This window comes from Pan troglodytes, chromosome 4 (genome assembly GCF_028858775.2).
Source record: "Pan troglodytes isolate AG18354 chromosome 4, NHGRI_mPanTro3-v2.0_pri, whole genome shotgun sequence".
NCBI lineage: Eukaryota > Metazoa > Chordata > Mammalia > Primates > Hominidae > Pan > Pan troglodytes.
In genome coordinates this window covers 80020978-80036913 of record NC_072402.2, presented here as the reverse complement: position 1 = coordinate 80036913, position 15936 = coordinate 80020978, and the positions used below count along the sequence as shown (strand labels likewise).

Sequence of the window (15936 nt, the reverse complement as noted above, 5' to 3'; positions counted from 1 at the left end):
AAAAAAGAAATACTTAAAAAATGTAAATTAAAAAATGTCTAAGTTTTTTTGCTGAAAACTACAAAACACTGATGAAACCACTAATGAAAGAAATAAAAAAATCTGTATTAATGAGAGACATACCTTGTTCATGAATTGGAAGACTCAACATGGTAAAGAAGACAATTTTTTCTTACATTGAGGTTAAATAAATATCTTACAAAAATTTCAACAAGATTTTTTTTAGATGTAAGGAAGATTATTCTAACTTTGACACTTTTCATGAGCCCATTATTTTGCAGAATGTCTTTCAATTTGGATTTATCTGGTATTTTTCCACAATGAGATTGAGTTTATGTATTTTGGTGAGAATACTGCAGGCGTGATGTTATGTCCCTCTCATTGCATAATACCAGTGCATAAGAAGCCATACTATATGACTTATTGCTGGTGATGTTTGGACAACTTTTTAACACTTCCTTTCCTATGAGTTTAATTTTTCTGCTTCTTGAAAATTCTACTACACAGAGTTATACAGAATGCTCTTATACCACTTACAAAGTATACTTGGGGTTTCTGATTAGATCCTTTATATTTTACCTTTTACGCCATATTTGCTCAGACTTTGTGCTTTGGTGTTTTTCTGCCTCAGAGGCTCTGCCATGAACTAGCTGTTAACTCTAAGAGGTAAGGGTTAAGAGATGGTTAAGAGCTTAATCCTTAACCCTGGCGAAGTAACATAACTCTGCCCTCCCCTGCAAGCCTTAGTTTCTTCAATGAGAATAATAATACTTATCTTATGGCATCAGACTCAGTAATAAATGAGGTGATGTATATAAAATACCTTGCAAACTTCTTGGAATAACTATTTAATAAATGTTAGCTATATTTTATTAGTCCTAGTTTACTTTTACCATTACACCTAATACTTAAAAAATTATGTTAAGTTTATACATTTTTTCTGTGGTGTTAGGTTTACAGATAGATTTAAGGTCATACATTCTGTTATCAGGTTAGCCAATGTTAATATAATATATCCCAAGGACCTCGGTGCATTAGGAATTGCATCTTCATGCACCTAACCAAGACGTCCAGTTGTAGTGATTTTAAACAAATGTAGAGATTTATTCTCTTACCTGAAGCACATCCAGGGGTGGGAAGTTGAGGGCAGGGATGATGACTTCCTAATGTCATCAGGAGTCCAAGCTGGTTCTGTTTTCCTGCTACTCTCAATCTTAGTGCATAAAATCCATTCTCAAGATCAAAGATGGTGGCTAGAGCTCCAGGGATCGTGTGTTAATTCTAGGCAAGACAAAGAGACAAGACAACAGGTAAAAAGAGACCCTCCTTGTTGACATGGTTCTCTGTGAAAGGCTTTCCCGGAAGCCCCACTCATTAACTTCTGCTTACATTTCACTGACTAGCTTTAGTGACAAGGGGTATCAGGGAATGTGTGCTTTTAATTGGACTCACTGCTATCCTACCTCAATTTAGGAATCTGTTACTGAGGAAGAAGAGAGCATGGATGTAGGAAGGCAACTGTCCATCTTCCACAGACTGTGAAGCACCTTTTTCCTTGGGGTAGAAGCAGTCAACAGAATCACATGGTGGGCAGAGTGACCTAGACCAAGGTTCTGCTATACATCAGTAGTAAAGGGCCTTGTTTGAAACTCTGTGCCCTAATAATCAGATATATATGTTCGTGAAAAGTTCTTCAACATCTACCTCTCCCTGGGCCTCTTCACACCAAACCCTATGCTTGTTCTAGGAAAAGACCTCTATTTTATTTTATTATTTATTACTATTTTATTTTATTTTATTTCATTTTTTTGAGACAGAGTTTCGCTCTTGTCACCCAGGCTGAATTGCAGTGGCATGATCTCAGCTCACTGCAACCTCTGCCTCCTATGTTCAAGCAATTCTTCTGCCTCAGCCTCCCGAGTAGCTGGGATTACAGGCATGTGCCACCACGCCGGCCTAATTTTTGTATTTTTAGTAGAGATGGGGTTTCACCATATTGGCTAGGCTGGTCTCGAACTCCTGACCTCAGATGATCCGCCTGCCTCGGCCTCCCAAAGTGCTGGGATTACAGACGTGAGCCACCGTGCCCGGCCAAGGCATCTAATTTTAGTCACTACTTACTTGATGTTGGATTAAAAAAAAAAACATATTGATAGTGCGTCCATTTTTACTAATTACTAGATTGTTTGGTCTTGGTGAGCACTCAAAAAAAGATTCTCAGATTTGCCCAAATTATGTGATTACAGGAGTTCAATGGGTAATATATTATGGGATAATTCAAGTGATTGAAAATAAGACTTAAAACATAGGTTTAAAAAAGTCTAGAAAGAAGATAATATATATTGCCCCATAGAGTTTTTAAAGGCACCGATTGACATTTTTGTCCATTGGCATTACCTACTTAGAAGGTGAGTTAGGTGGTAACTTATCTGGGTGATCCTGTCTAGAACTGCTATTATTGTAGAGCTTCCCTATCTTCCTGAGAACTCAGAGAGCACTAATTAAGATGAGAACAGAAGTATAGTAGAGATTGGTGATGCGCAAAGATTAAATTATTTGACTGGCTAAAAATGGAAAAATAACAGAAAAACCAGGGAGAGATTAGAATTATGTTTTGCCATAAAAGTGATACATGTACATTAAAGTCAATTTGGAACATAGAAAAAAGAAAAAGAATTCTCACATAATTCATCAATCATAACAGCTGCTAAACAGCTTTTGGCACTTCCCCTTTTGATATTTTTTCCTCTTCTACATTTGTTTTTAACGTTTTTGTCAATCACCGCATATGCAGTTTTAAATCTTAGAACACCCAAACTCTGATGAAATGAATGTAGGTTAGGTGGGGTGTTGGTATCTGGAGTCTGGCTTGCATTTGGATCTTGTTCCTATCATTTATTAACTAAACGACTTCGGGCATGTTAATCTCCTTGAGCCTCAATTTCCTCATCTGTAAAATAGGGATTATACTTAAATCTTTTTCAAAGAGTTGTTAGGAGAATTAAAGAAAGAAATACTGCAGGTCGAACAGCCATATGGAGCTGTGCACGGTGGTATCCCCCATTAAGGGGTGCTGTTATTAACAATGGGTGTAATTGGACCAGCCTAGCCATGGCAAGCATGTGACAGTGGGTCGTTTGGAGAGGGTGGGGGTAAGCCAAGGAAGGCAGATATTTTCTCTCCTTAAATGACCACCAGAGCTGAAGAGCCACAGTACTGTGGGGCCAGGCCAGGTGAATGCTTAGCATTCATTTTTTGGACACATTCTGTGATGTCTCAGCCACTCATTCAGGTGATATATATTGAAAGTTTACTATGTGCTAGGTCCTCGGTAAGTACTGGGAACTACAGGATGGCACAGTTACCCCAACATGGGTACCCCTTATTGGCTGCAGCTCTTCAGCCACAGGATCGCTGGGCACAGGGCTTGGTGCTGAGCAGACTACCTTCCTCTTTCATAAATATTCTGTACCCAGTGCAAGCTTGGGTGTTCAATACAGCATTAGAATCCACCACTCCTCTGCAAGTGCTTTCCTCAAGGTCACCAGTGAGCTTCTCATTACCAAATCCATTAGCCCTACCTAAGACCATGCTTCATGCCTCCAAAGCTGTGCCACCCAATGGAACTTTCTGCAATGACGGCTATGTTCTAGTCTGTGCAGCCCAATGTGGTAGCCACTAGCCACATGTGGCATTGAGCACTTTAAATATGGCAAGTGTGACTGAAGAGCTGAATTTTTAACTTTAATTACATTTAAATAGTCACACATATGGCTAGTGGCTCCTCTGTGAGACAGCACCGCTCTAGAGCATTCGATCTTGTTGCCATCCATCCCTTTCTGGTAACCCTATGCTCTTAGCTTTGTGACACAGCATTCTTCTGGTTCTCTGTTAGCTCCTCTCTGTTTCCTCTTACTCCTCTTGCTCACTAAAAATAGCATCCCCCCAAAGTGTCTGTGCTCTGCCCTTCTCCCTCTGCTTTCTGCACTGTATTTCATGTCTGGCGAGGCGGCCCCTGGTTTCTAATTTGGAGCCGTGTGGAAATGACACTCAGCACGGTCTCTAGTCCTCACTCCTCTTTTTGGCTTCGGACTAGCATTTCCACCTCTAGCCTGGTGGTCACTTGGGCATTCTGCAGTCGCCTTGGATTTACCATACCCCTAACTGAAATAATCATTTCCATGTCCTTCTAACCCCTCCTCCTCCATCTGGCTCTGCTGCTTCTTTACTGTTAATCTGTTTTCCTTTTCTCCTTGGCGTCATCTGTGACATGCCTCCGTCTGTGTTGTCCCTCACTCCCTTACTGTTGTACAGTCTTGAGATTCCTCACGCACAGTGCTCTGCCTTTGTTCTCAAGGGCTCTATCTCTTTTTTTATAATAAAAGTCAATGCTTATTGTTGGAAATTTACTATATTCAGAAAAATACCAAAAAAAAAAAAAAAAAGGAAAAGAAAACTTGCTCATAATTGTAACATCCCAAGAACCATTTTTAACTTTTTTGGTGTGACTTCCCACATATAACCTTCCCTAACCTCTTGCCTGGATTACTGTGGCTGTGAACGCTTGGTGTCTCCCCCACCCTAATCCACTGCTATTTCCCAAGGCTGATTCTCATCATATCACTCTTCTGTTCTGCTCATAAATCTTCAGAGGCACCCAGTTGTCTACTGCATTAAGTTTGTCCCCACTGATGGGGCGTCATGCCAAGCCGACCTCTGCTTTCCTAATGCTCAACAGCCCTGATATGGGAAATGTTACTGACACACCACAGTTAGAAATGCCCACAAAAGCAAGAAGTCGTAGTATCAGTTATGGTTGGGAATAGATACCTATTTAGCTTGGCTTAAATTTAATAAGCACTACTATTTCCTTCCTTTTTTCTAGGAAGCAAAACTCCAGGCTGAGCTCGGTGGCTTACGCCTGTAATCCCAACACTTTGGGAGGCCGAGGCAGGTGGATCACTTGAGGTCAGGAGTTTGAAACCAGCCTGGCCAACATAGTGAAACCCTGTCCCTACTAAAAATACAAAAATTAGCCGGGCATGGTGGCGCATGTCTGTAACCCCAGCTACTCGGGAGGCTGAGGCGGGAGAATTGCTTGAACCCTGGAGGCAAAGGTTGCAGTGAGCTGAGATCATGCCACTGCCTTCCAGCCTGGGTGACAGAGAGACACTCTGTCTCAAAAAAAAAAAAAAAGAAAAGAAAAGAAAAAAAAAAAAGGAAAACAAAACTCCAAAGCCATTACCTTTTAGATTGTGGTAGACAGATTTATTGTATTGGATTTTACTTCTTTGCAAATTAAAAAAAGTTTTTGTCCATTTCAGTCCGTGAGATAGTTGCAGTTTCTAGTCCTATGTGTGTTTTCTAATTACATAACATACAAGTCTGTAGAGTTAAGCATTTCCCTTCCCCTGGAGAGAACTTTTTTCCAGAGCTGAGAAACTCACACCCTCTTTGCCTAAGACATCACCTCTACTGAGTCTTGATACTTTGAGTCAATTAAAAATGAATCAATAACTATTTATTGCATGCCTGCAAGCAATGGGCTCCTCCATTGGACAAAGATGTCCTGAGCATTCTTAGAATTTGGGGTCTTCCTGGCAATGGACTTGGCCCCTTAACAAAGGCCATGCTGTATCTTGGTGATTGAGCATCCAGCTGGTTTTTGCCTGCCTGATGGCTCACTGGCCCGAGCAGGGGTATGGCTCTGCTCACACTGTGGCCTCCTCAGTGTCTGGGAGGTTTCGTGGGAGAGGAGGAGGACTTTGTCAAGTTTTGCTCGGTGGCCTGAAATTTAATCTTATGCTCATTGAGCACAGATTTAGTTCCTAATGAATTCTGTCCTCAGCTGTGTCTTATTTGTCTTTTAACAGCTCCCTGGCACATGTAAGCAATTAATAAATGGTTGCTATTATTAGGATTATGATTATACAGATGCCTCTGCAAACATTTTCTTTGTCTCTGCCTTTTCTCGGGCTCTAGACTAAGTGGCCAGCTGCCTCCTGGCTGTCAGGCACATTTGCACCTTTGCCTGTGCTGTGATGTAGTCTCAGCCAAGCATGCCTTCCACCCTCCTCCCCTCCTATTAAAATCCTGTTCACACAGTTAGGACCTTTCTAATGCCTCTTCCTCACATGCAGCCTTCCCCCAGGTTAGAGCTCATTGCATCTTCCTCTCTACTCTGTGTTGTTTCTTTGTACCCCCCATAGTAAGCTGTGGTCCTACCTGTGATAACTTCAATTGTTTACATGTCACACCCTCAGCCTCTCTCTTGAATGTGGTGGAGACTGTATTTACAATGCTCACCCTGCCAATCTCAGGACCTTGCATAGTTCATAGATGTTTGTCTGATTCACACTGTCATAGAAATTCCAAAGCCACCAGGTCTTTGTTAAACTTCTTCAGGAAGAGTAGAGTGAGTGCCACAAAGTCCTGGCCGTATATCCCAGAGACATTCTCACTGCTTAGCTGTTGGGTTCAAGGCCTCTACCAAGGATGAGGGGGCTTGGGGCAAACAAATGACTTTGGCACTGGACTCCAGCAGGTGGAGTTCTTTGTATTTTCAGAGCTCTCCAGGAATCATAACAATACTTCGTAGAAAAAATAGCTTATTGTCAAAAGTTAGAGGTCCACCTTGCCTTTTGGGGCCCTGTAAGCCACGTTTTCTTGAAAATAAAATAACGAAGAGAAAAATAATTATTCTTATTCATGTAATTTTTTGCTTTTGTAAAAGAGAGACCTGTGAAACACTGGGATACCTAGCTTCTCAATGCATCAGTTTTCTTATCTGTAAAATAAAGAGGATCATAGTACCCATATCACGGGGTCTTCTGAGGAGTAAATGTTTTTATGCATATAAAGTGCTCAACAAATAGAGCTTTTATTATTATTATTATTATAATAATATATGTGCTTAATAAATGTTAGCAATTTTTATCTCATTACCACTAATGCACTAATGGACATTGTCTAATAAATAATTTCTATGATGTTGCTAGCACGAGAGAGACACAAATCTTTGAGTTCACCTAAGCTACTGTTCACCCTGAAAAAACTCAAGAAATATCAATAATCTCAAACTTTTTTATTTTAATAGCACTAACTTTCTTTTTTTAAATTATACTTTAAGTTCTGGGATATATGTACAGAATGTGCAGGTTTGTTACATAGGTATATACATGCCATGGTGGTTTGCTGCACACATCAACCCATCATCTACATTAGATATTTCTCCTAATGCTATCCCTTCCCCAGCCCCCCACCCCCTGACAGGCCCTGGTGTGTGATGTTCCCCTCCCTGTGTCTATGTGTTCTCATTGTTCAACTCCCACTTATGAGTAACATCACTAACTGTCTAATAGTTGTGCATATCCATTGTCATGAGTCACTGTGACCTGCCGTCCCCCACACACATAACATCAGGTTTATTATACCACACTAGCCACTTGATTCACCTCCACAGTTGATTGTAGGTATTAAAAAAGAAGTATGAATGGCAAGGAATAAAAACTGAATTCTTTCTCTTACAGTGCTGCAATTTTGGGGGTGGGGCAGGGCTGAAAATTGCAGTTACATGGTTATTACAAGGCAATTACCTCAACAGTACTCTTCTTTCTCGCTCACATTTCAAAGGAACACATGTCCAAAGGGCCTTCTTCTCCTTTAATGGTCTTGACGTTGTCCCATCATACCTAAGTGCAAAACTATGACAATACTTCTCTTCCTGGTTGCCAAAAGTAACATGCGGGGGCGCCTCACAGTTGTGAAGGGAGAATGGCCTCTTTATGGTGGCTGGCTTGGAATTATAAATATTTTTATTTCTTCCGTAGGAGATGGCTCATGGAAGAGAGGAGACAAACACGACTTTGAAGCTAAGCAAGCATACTCGTCCCTCCAGACAGTCACTCTACTGAGGACAGTGAAACCTGAGTTTGAGAAGTTTTCCATGGAGGTGAAAAGTTCAGTTGAGAAACAAGGGCTCAATATGGAGGATTACGTAAGTGCCTGATTATGAGCCTAGACCTTTAGCATCCTGAAAACTGTCTTCTAATTAAATCAGAGATGACAGAGTGTCCCATTCTGAGCCATTCAAAAATTCCTAGGTTCAGGTCTGAATGTCACTGTTGCCTTCTGTGTGTGTGTGTGTGCGTTTTTTTTTTTTTTTTTCCTTTCTGGGTGGTTTTCCTCCTTCCCTCCTCAGTATACCCACTATCATCTCTACCCTTCACTTACACTTTTTCAGCTGCTGCAGGAAGGACAGACAATTGCTTTTTCATGGGCACTTGTGGTGGTGCTGAGTAGAATGTCTGTAGACTTCCATCACGTATTTGACTAAGAGGGTTTTGGGGGAGAAGGAGGATGAAGGAGTGCCAAAGATTTGCATGCCTAATTTTTTCAAAGCTTGGTGGCAGCTGATATTTGGGGTTTTAGGAGACATTTTCTTTTGGCAGCCTGGCTTAGCGTTCTGGCTAGTCTGCTTGTGGATGGTGTTGTTGCCTCTTTCTGCTGTAAGTTGCTTCCTACTCACATATTGTAGGGCTTCACATTCCATTAGTGCTGTTGTTACTAGTGCATTTCAAGAGTGGACAAGAGTCAGAACCTCATTTCAGACTGAGGATTAAACAGAGGGATTCATCTAAGAGCTGGCACCACAGGCAGCTGACCACACCTCATTTGGCATCATTGTTTTGACTGCCTCTGACATGCTTTGCTACGTGGCCAAAATGCCACTCCTGTAAATCCTTTCTTAGAACAGGATGAGTGATGGGCACCTTGGGCTAGTTGAGTAGGTGTGCTGGTCTTCAAAACTAATCACTCTACAGCATCCCAAATTGAAAAGGAGCACCTTCTTCTTCCTCTTCTTTTTTTTGAGTCAACATTTTGCTCTGTCTCCCAGGTTGAAGTGCAGTGGCACGATCACGGCTCACTGCAGCCTCAAACTCCTGGGCTCAAGCGATCCTCCAAGTTCAGCCCCCTGAGTAGCTGGTACCAAAGGTACACACCACCATGCCCAGCTAATTAGAAGCACCTTCTTAATGATAGGCATACGGCCTGGATACTCTCTGCCCAAGTTGGATAATGATCAACTTCATAAGAGATGGCCACTTCCAAACAGGATTTCTCCTAGTTTCTCTACTTGAGGTACCACAGAGTACTGGCATTGGCCTCAGAGCTGCCTTCTGAGTCTAAATCTAGCACTTCTGAGCTGTGTGATCTTGGAAAAATTGCTCAGTTTCCCCGATTCAAATTACTTTTTCCTGTTGGGAGGATTTCGGATTATTTACCTGAAGCATTTAGGGCCATCCCTGTCAGAAAGTTAGAAAAAAATAAACTGTACCTCTTTTGTACCACTGTTGCAAGATTATACCTGTCTTTATAGGAATTTGTTATCAAATGACATACAAAGGATCTTATAAACATTTTATTAATGTTTTAAATGTTACATATACTATACTCACATCATTTAAAATACCTTTTGACTTTTTAAATCAGTGCTGTCTGGTAGTTATACAATGTGACCCAAAAAAGTGAGCCACATATAGAATTTAAAATTTTCTAGTTGACATATTTGAAAAAGTGAAAAAAAAACCCAGGTGAAATTAATTTTAATAATATATTCCAATTAACACAATATAAACATAATATTTCAACATTTAATCAATTAAAAATTATTAATGAGATTTTAATGTATTTCTTGTACTATGTCTTGGAAATCCAGTGTGATTTTACACTTACAGTGTGCAGAGGCCTTGTTCGAGTGCTCAATGGGCCACACATGACTAGTGGCTACCATATTGGACAGCGTGTTCTGAATTATGAAAGAAGTAGGGTTTCTGCAACAGAGCCTACGTTTAAGGAAACATGTGATAGTGTTGTCATCATCCAAATCCTTTGTCTCAGAAATATGAAAGAACACAAAGGGTACTGAACTTCCTTCAGTAGTGCTGCCAAATGTAGCCTGGGCCATTATTGAAAACATCAAACTCTTTTACATATGCCACTGTATATTGTTTTACTTTATTAGGTTCATATTAATTTTATGGTTTAAAGACTCAACAGTGGTGCCATGTTGTCTGGTTTCCTCTCATTGGACAAAAGTTGGTATTCCAGCCAGGAGTGGTGGCTGATGTCTGCAATCCCAGCACTTTGGGAGCCTGAGGCAGGCAATTGCTTGAGCTCAGGAGTTGAAGACCAGCTTGGGCAACATGGTAAAACCTCATCTCTACAAAAAAATACAAAAATTAGCCAGGCATGGTGGCATGCACTTGTAGTCCCAGCTACTTGAGAAGCTGAGGTAGGAGGATCACCTGCACCCAGGGAGCTCAAGGCTGCAGTGATCCGTGATTGCACCACTGTGCTCCAGCCTGGGTGGCAGAGTAAGACCCTGTCTCAAAGAAAAAGTTGGCATCTCACTACTGGGTAATTCTTCTTGATTATCTGTTATTCTGTGTTCATAATATTAAATCTTATTTTAATGGTAGTCTAAGCAAAATCTCACTGGAAAGGTATACCTACTACAAAGATTTATAGTACATTCCAAACCTGATAAGAGCACTTTAGAGATTATTTGCAGCCCTAGATTACCATACTGCTTCCCTCTGATGGTGGGCCTATTCAAACTGACTTTATAAATAAATAAAAATTAGAATTTTAAGTAGAAGTTAGAACTAACTATAATAACTTATGTTAGTTCTAAAGATGTGTCCATCTTTTGTATGTATGTAGGTTTTAGTGGGGTTTTTTTTTTTTTTTTTTGAGATGAGGCCTCCCTGTGTCGCTCTGGCTGCTCCTGGGCTCAAGGGATCCTCCTGCCTTCGACTCTGGAGTAGGTGGGATTACAGGTGCACACCACCACGCCTGGCTGAGTTGGGCTGTTGTGAACACCAGCTGCAGATGTTTATTAAGTTAGGTTAGACGGGTGATCCTGGTAAGTATCATGGGAAGGAACTATGGGAGCCAAAGAGCCAGCACCTGGTGCGGCTGGGTTCGCAGAGACTAGTCTTTGATCTAGTGTGGTGGGGAAGCCTGTAGGAGTCTGGGGTCTTCTCTCCAGACTCAGTCTTTTTGCTTTTCTTATTTGTGCTAATGAGTTGTCTCATCTGCTTACTTAGAACTCCAGTTCATGATGCCCATCATGAGCTCTTCGTTCTCTGCTATCCATCTCGAATTCAGTGACTTTGGTGGACTCTCTCATTTGTTCTAAAATTTACCATGCATTTTCCAAAGAATCACATGACCTAGGAATAGTGACAGTTTTGTTTCTTTTAAATTCTTCTACTTTTAAGTATGCTTAATTGAAAGTGTACTTAAGAAGCTGGGCACAGTGGTACATGCCTGTAATCCCAGGTACTTGGGAAGCTGAGGTGGGAGAATCGCTTAAGTCCAGGACTTTGAGCCCAGACTGGATAACATATCAAGACCTCACCTCTAAAAAAATAAGTAAATAAGGTAATTTTTTAAAAATATAATTAAGTATATGTATACTTAATTGAATTTTAGTATTAAATATATTGAATTAAAATTAAGTATAATTAATTAAATTAAAACTTTAAATGGCCTTGGGTGGGATCCCAATATGTATTAAACAGAAGCAGTGATAGTGGGCATCTTAACTTTAATGTAAAGAGCATATAACAGAATTCATATCTGTTCACATCACCACTTAAGCATGATGTTTGCTGTGGGGTTCGGGGGACACTCTTTATTAGACTGTGGCAGTTCCCTTTTCTCTCTTGTTAGTGAAGTTTTTTTCTTTGGCAAAATTATTCCTTCTAATACGATAACTGAAACAAAAATAGCACATCAAGCATCAAGGTTTGTATAATGTAGGTTAAGGAAAATCTTTGGACATAGATTTTTTTACTTTAGGCGTTATGTATCGTATGATACCGCTGACTCTATTTCTTATATGTAGGTATTGCATTCATCGTATTACCATGTTGTCAGCATCCTTAAAAAGGTTATGATCTTCTGAAAATGAAAAATTTGAAACTTTAAAATATTTACAGACTATACTGAAGCATTGAGAGGATAGAGTAGCAATGATGTTTTTAGTAAAATTAATGTTTCATATTTATAACTTACCAAATTTTGATGGATTAATGCCATTTTGTTTTGGTAAAATTGATCTCTTCTCTCCTCTATCCATCTCTTGCCCTCTCTCTTTTTAATTGACTTTTTAGTAGAGGTAATTGCACACTTACATGCAGTTTTAAGATGCAATACAGAGAGATTCCTTGTATACATTTCCCAGTTTCCCGCAATGGTAACATTTTGGAAAATTATAAGATCACAACTAGGATATTGACACGGATGCAATGCAATCATTATGCTCAGATTTCCCAGTTTTACCTATACTCTTCATATGTGTGTGTGTGTGTGTATTAAGTTCTATGCAATTTTATTCTGTGTAGATTTGAGTGTTTGAATTTTATCAAATGCGTATTCTTACACATATTGTGATACTCAGTTTTTCTTTATTCTGTTATAAAGTTGTGATGTGAGTTGCATTAGTAGATGTTTCTGATTGTAACCATTTCTGCACTCCTAGAATAACTCAGGACCATCTCAACCTCAAGACTGAATCGTTCTATTTCCCAGTTCATATTTTGGAGAATATACTTATGATTGAACCTACACATGCCTGCCTAGGTGGAGATTTTCAGGCTGGGTTGTCTCACATGCTATTAGCAGCCTGTAAATTAGCTTCCCTGAGTCCAGTGTTCACTCCTGTTTCCCTCAGCTTGGGTGCTACATGTGTGTGGTGTGATAGAAAATAGGGTTGTTTAGGGCTAGTCTATCACTGGGGCTGTAAGTGTTGCATATACTATAATTGTCTAGTTATTAGTACATGTATCTTATGACAGTGTCCTCACTATTCCTATGGGTACTATAATATTAAAAAAATGCATTTGTTCTTTTACTAGTGAACCAAGGGGAAATCTATTCCATTCTGATGCATCTTTTTTTTTTTTGAGACAGAGTCTTGCTCTGTCGCCAGGCTGGAATGCAGTGGCATAATCCTGGCTCACTGCAACCCCTGCCTCCTGGGTTCAGGTGATTCTCCTGCCTCAGCCTCCCAAGTAGCTGAGATTACAGGCACGTGCCGCCACGCCTGGCTAATTTTTGTATTTTTAGTAGAGATGGGGTTTCACTATGTTGGCCAAGATGGTCTCAATCTCTTGACCTTGTGATCTGCCTACCTCAGCCTCCCAAAGTGCTGGGATTACAGGCGTGAACCATCTCGCCCAGCCTGCATCATGTTTTAATGAGGCTCAGTGACCACCACTGGAGGCAGTGCAGCCCAGTGGTTAAATACGCAGGCTTGGGATTTCATAGACCTGGCTGCCTCTTACAATTCTTATACCATGGGAAATAGTGTGGAGATAGTAATGGGGTTTCACAGTGGGGGTTCTGAGGACCATCTGGAGGTCACCTGAAATCTAAAGTGAGAAGTAAAGCCCTACTGCAGAGGCTCTCAAGTGTCAGTGGGGCTCTAGGTATGGCTCAGACAAGTTTTTGCCAAGTACCCGCCTGGCCTTTTCTGGTGGTTTCTATTGGGTTGCCCATATGTGCAGTGGCCCTCACTCAAGGGCATCTTAATGGTGGTGCTTGGCCTCTGCCCATGAGCAGTTCCAATTCCAGAGCACTGGTATTTGGTTTTAGAATGCACTGTGTGGTGGCCAAGCCAAGATTAGTTGCATCCCCTGACTCCTGCCTGGGTCAGTGACTTTCTTTTTCCACTACATCAGTCTGACCCTTTTAACAACAATGTACCCCATAAGGGGGCAAACCCATGACCTGAAGATTATGTGTCTCAGGCTCTACAAGTGAGCCTGGCAGCAACACAGGCTGAAGTATTTCCTTCCTTTCCCTGCACCCCACCTGCCCAAATACACACTTGTAAGATACTGATTTCTCTTTCCTCTTTCAGACACTTGGCAAAGTCTGGCTAGGACTTCATCTCCTCTTCATCCTCAGTGACCTGGTTTTCCTATTTTTTTCTGAAGTATAAACCATCATTCCTTTGATAATCAGATGCTGTTTATTGAGTGCTCCAGAAATATGAATGTGAGTCTGATCCTGGAAAATGAGTGGTCCCATTTGGGGTGGGATCCTCACCCCCTAAAAATACTTGAGCAGGTACATAAATATCCATGACTGTGAGCTCTGGGGGCCCATGAGAGCTGCATTCTTATGCCAGCATGCACAAAAAACAACATATACCTTAGTGTAAAGCACTCTGACACGCTGGTGATAATCACAGGAGTCTGGACAGTTTATTTTGTAGCAGATCGAATGTGGCATATGTGTGAAAATATCCATGTTTCTAGAGAATCGAAATTAAACAGTGAGTTCACTTTGTTCTTTAGTAAGAGGTACCTTTCAAATTCATTCATGTTTTCATGAGCTCGTTAGGTGGATGTTTTCTTGACCTAGGGTGTGTTAACACTTTATAATTATGTACAAAATGTTGTGTGTAAGTGCACGTGTGTATACTTTTGGAGAGAAGGGTCAGCATCCATCATCTGCTTCTTAATGGGGGTCAGTGTAGCAAAAAGTAGAAAATCATTGAATTAGACCATGGCTTGTCAGTATTCCATTCACCCAGTTACTGTCCTGAGCCCTGTTTATTCACATGGATAGGGTACGACAACATCATGTATGTCAGGTTGCACTGAAAAATCACTCCCTTGGAAGAAACTAAACAAAGACCTAAATGCTTAAATGCTACCTTATCTTACATGATAAAAACCATTAGTTTTATTTCTGAAATGAAAGATATATTCATTTTTCCATTCTGGACTAGGGAGACAGTTCAGTCTTTTCAATTCCCAGTGTTTTTGCATTATGCTTTTAAGAGTAGACTTAAATTTGTCCCTGCTACTATTTCTCATGTTAGACTGAGTCAGTGTGGGAGACAGATGTTCCTCTCAGTCAGCTTATTTGGCTTTTCTGGCCTGTAAATTTCACTTTTGACTTGACCCACTCTCCTGATTGTGTTTGGCACTTTTGAGACCCATTCACTGACTGGCCCTTTAACAGTTGGTTCTGTCTTTGGGTGAAGTTCACATTCCTTCCCTCATATTGTTGTTGTTTAAGTCAAAATAATATACAACTTTCTAGATTGAAAGGGCCCAATATAATGAATTAAATGATACACAATTAAATGATACACAACAAATTAAATGATAAATAATACACAACTTTCTAGATTGAAAGGGCCCAATATAATGAATTAAAAATACATTCATAGTACTAAAGAGTTATAGATAAACATGAATCTTCTTTTCTGCCATTCTCTACTTCTAACTCCCATTTCCCTAGAGACAATCATCATTAATGTTTTATCTGCTTTTCTGTTGTTTCTCTCCACATTTCTAAAATTGATTATCCATATTGCTGTTTTTGATAGTAAAAATTTTGATATTATCTCTTGACTTCCTAAAGTGGAAAAAGATTTAGCTAGCTCTTTTATGTACTCTTTCTCTGCCAGTTCTTCCTTTTCCTTCTACCTTCCTAATACTTTGTAACATAGTTTCTGGTTAAAAATACATTCATAAAATAAAATGTGAAGAAAAGCTTAAAAAATTCAGAGCTTTTATTATTATGACCATATAAATATTTATAGTAGGACCATATAGTATTCTACAATTACATATCCTTTCCAGTATAGCTTTTTGTTTCTCTGGCCTTACTAATTGCCTTAGTTTTTTATTTGCTTCTGTGCCTATGTAGTTCTTACTATTTCATTTTCACTTTCTCTGCCAAACATTTTAGATAATGTTGATTTTTTAAAACCCTTTATCTTCCTGCTCTAATCTAGAGTAATTTATTTCTCCAATACCACCTGGAAATGTCCTTCAGTTCTCTCTTATATCTCTTTTCTCAGGTATCAGATCTCCTTTTTTCTTAAATTTCCCCATGGTTGTGAAG

General features: G+C 40.0%; 1 protein-coding gene across 4 annotated transcripts in view; it reads left to right on the top strand.

Moving 5' to 3' along the window:
* The window catches only part of NPR3 (natriuretic peptide receptor 3), an 84236-nt gene that overhangs the window by 20401 nt on the left and 47899 nt on the right, over positions 1-15936 (top strand). For all 4 annotated transcript variants that reach the window (XM_003310761.7, XM_054685104.2, XM_526959.9 and 1 more), the window contains exon 3: positions 7830-7996. In XM_003310761.7, coding sequence (XP_003310809.1) covers positions 7830-7996 — 167 coding nt within the window. The remainder of the gene's footprint in view (positions 1-7829; positions 7997-15936) is intronic.